This window comes from Eumetopias jubatus, unplaced genomic scaffold, assembly GCF_037043125.1.
Source record: "Eumetopias jubatus isolate StellerSeaLion01/CBP00866 unplaced genomic scaffold, mEumJub1_p1.0 scaffold_14, whole genome shotgun sequence".
Taxonomy (NCBI): domain Eukaryota; kingdom Metazoa; phylum Chordata; class Mammalia; order Carnivora; family Otariidae; genus Eumetopias; species Eumetopias jubatus.
Genome location: NW_028274820.1, coordinates 53101738 through 53104766, shown reverse-complemented (window position 1 = coordinate 53104766; position 3029 = coordinate 53101738). Strand labels below are relative to the sequence as shown.

The following is a 3029-nucleotide window of genomic DNA, read 5'->3' as shown; positions in this document are numbered from 1 at the left end:
CTTCAAAAACGCCCACGACCTCAGGGCCAGCCGCGGTGGTTTGGCCTTTGCGACTCTGGGGGCCCGTCTACCTGGCTACTGGGGGGAGCTCCGCGGTTGCCAGTTATCCTGCTACTGGCCCCATCCCCAGCAATCCCAAAGCGGCCCCACGGACCTAGAGGGTACTGGGGCGAGATGAGACATCACCCACTGCGTCGAAGCTGTTGCTGCCGCTGCTGTCACAACCACTCCGGGAGGGACTGACACCGGGGCCGAAAGGTCCCCTCCGGCCGCTTTCCGGGGCTGCGCTCGGGTGCGGGGGCGCGGCCCGCGCGCTCCGACGCGGAAGGAAATCGCCCCGCGCCCGCCTGCGGAGGGCGGCGGAGAGGGAAGGGGGAGGGCAGTAAAGGAGGCGGGCAGAGGGGCCGGCCGCCCGAGCCAGGTCGTTTTTGAATGGTTTGGGAGAACGAATTGTTAGACCCTGAGGAAGGGGGGGGTGAGGGGAGGGGGGGTGGGGACGGGGAAGCGGGGCTGAAAAGCGGAAACTTTCCTATAAAACTTCGAAAAGTCCCTCCTCCCCACGTCAGGCCAATGACACTGCTGCCCCCAAACTTTCCGCCTGCACGGAGGTATAAGAGCCTCCAAGTCTGCAGCTTTCGTCCAACTCCCAGACACCTCGCGGGCTCGCCGGCACCGGCAGCGTTTCCAAGAGGCCGAGCAGGGTGTGCGTGCGGCCGTTGGGCGCCTTCTTTTTGGACCTCGGGGCCATCCACACCGTCCCCTCCCCCTCCCGCCTCCCTCCCCGCCTCCCCCGCGCGCCCTCCCCGCGGAGATCCTCCCCGTCCCTCCTCCCGCTCCCTCCTCTGCGGGCCGCACCGCCCGGGCCGGCGCCGCGCGCGGGGGAAGCTGGCGGGCTGAGGCGCCCGGCTCTCCTCCTTTTCCCGGGCCGCCCCTCTGCCCCGGGCCTGCGAGGCCGCGCGTTGCCACCTGAGAGATGATGCAGGACGTGTCCAGCTCGCCAGTCTCGCCGGCCGACGACAGCCTGAGCAACAGCGAGGAGGAGCCGGACCGACAGCAGCCGCCGAGCGGCAAGCGCGGGGGGCGCAAGCGGCGCAGCAGCCGGCGCAGCGCGGGCGGCGGCGCGGGGCCCGGCGGGGCCGCGGGCGGGGGCGTCGGAGGCGGCGACGAGCCGGGCAGCCCGGCCCAGGGCAAGCGCGGCAAGAAGTCTGCGGGCGGCGGCGGCGGCGGCGGCGGCGCCGGCGGCGGCGGCGGCAGCAGCAGCGGCGGCGGGAGCCCGCAGTCGTACGAGGAGCTGCAGACGCAGCGGGTCATGGCCAACGTGCGGGAACGCCAGCGCACGCAGTCGCTGAACGAGGCGTTCGCCGCGCTGCGGAAAATCATCCCCACGCTGCCCTCGGATAAGCTGAGCAAGATCCAGACCCTCAAGTTGGCGGCCAGGTACATCGACTTCCTCTACCAGGTTCTCCAGAGCGACGAGCTGGACTCCAAGATGGCAAGCTGCAGCTATGTGGCCCACGAGCGGCTCAGCTACGCCTTCTCGGTCTGGAGGATGGAGGGGGCCTGGTCCATGTCCGCGTCCCACTAGCAGGCGGAGCTCCCCACCCCCTCGGCAGGGCCGGAGACCTAGGTAAGGACCGGCGCCTCTGCGCCCCTTCGCCCTTCCGCCGCTCAGGTGGCAGATGGACTGACGGCCGGGCCGCGGCTCCCCGTCCACCTTGCCTTCCTCACCCGCTTCTCAGCCTTCCCACCCAGCCTGGCACCGCCACCTCAAACCCCACCTCCCCCCCCACCCCCCCCCGCCCAGCGTCCCTGAAAGGCAGGTCGGTCCCCGCTAGGGAGAGGGGCATGCGCCCCGATGAGGAGTGTGCGTGTGCGTGAGTGTGCGTGACAGGAGGGAAGACTGAGAGAGATTCGAGGGTCATGGGTATGAGGACGGTTTTCTTGCCAGGGCCTCCCTTTCCTTGGACTTTAAGTTTTCGTTCTCCTTAAAACAAATGCTTCCAAATTCCACCTCCTCCTTCTTTCCGCCCACCCACTTCCTCTTGCCCTGGGGCTGAAATCCTTCCAGGTTGTTCAGCGTAATTTCTCAGTAGTGGTGATAAGAACAGTACTCACTAGTCTTAGCAAACAGCCACGAAGACCTAAACAATAACCAACTTTCCCCCCTCTGGGTTTTTGCAGATGTCATTGTTTCCAGAGAAGGAGAAAATGGACAGTCTAGAGACTCTGGAGCTGGATAACTAAAAATAAATATATATGCCAAAGATTTTCTTGGAAATTAGAAGAGCAGAACCCAAATTCAAAGAAACAGGGCGTGGGGCGCACTTTTAAAAGAGAAAGCGAGACAGGCCCGTGGACAGTGATTCCCAGACGGGCAGCGGCACCATCCTCACACCTCTACATTCTGATAGAAGTCTGAACAGTTGTTTGTGTTCCTTTTTTTTTTTTTTGACGAAGAATGTTTTTATTTTTATTTTTTCATGCATGCATTCTCAAGAGGTCGTGCCAATCAGCCACTGAAAGGAAAGGCATCATTATGGACTTTTCTCCATTTTAAAATGGTAACAACCAGAGGAATTTTAAGAACGTCTTTAGAAATAAAAATACGGGGATCAAACTGACTTGCAAAATCACAGTCAGTTAATTCCTTTTTACATCCTTCCTCTGAGAGAAAAAAAAAACTTAAAATACAAAAAACAACATTCTATTTATTTATTGTTGACCCATGGTAAAATGCAAATAGATCCGGTGTCTAAATGCATTCATATTTTTATGATTGTTTTGTAAATATCTTTGTATATTATTTTTCTGCAATAAATAAATATGATTGAAAATTTTAAGAACCTTAGAGTTTGGTCTATATTTTTAAAGCTCAGGATTAAGTTGGAGGTAAATATCTGCTTGTTTAACTCTGGAGGCACCCAGGAGGGAGGGGACACTAATATAAACAAAGCAGTGAAAAACGCAAATAAACTAGCTACTGACAGGCACAGGCATGTTATTTAGAAAGACAGCTTTATTATTATTCC

At 58.6% G+C, this 3029-nt stretch overlaps 1 protein-coding gene across 2 annotated transcripts; it reads left to right on the top strand.

Moving 5' to 3' along the window:
- Positions 1-973: 973 nt before the first annotated feature.
- TWIST1 (twist family bHLH transcription factor 1) lies at positions 974-1585 on the top strand. 2 transcript variants are annotated; one of them, XM_088018410.1, is made up of 3 exons: positions 977-1103; positions 1158-1203; positions 1261-1585. In XM_088018410.1, the coding sequence occupies exons 1-3, from the start codon at positions 977-979 to the stop codon at positions 1583-1585; spliced, it is 498 nt and encodes a 165-aa protein (XP_087874536.1). The 2 variants fall into 2 exon arrangements, with proteins under 2 accessions (XP_027976109.1, XP_087874536.1); XM_028120308.2 differs by having other exon boundaries at positions 974-1585.
- The last annotated feature ends 1444 nt before the right edge of the window (positions 1586-3029 follow it).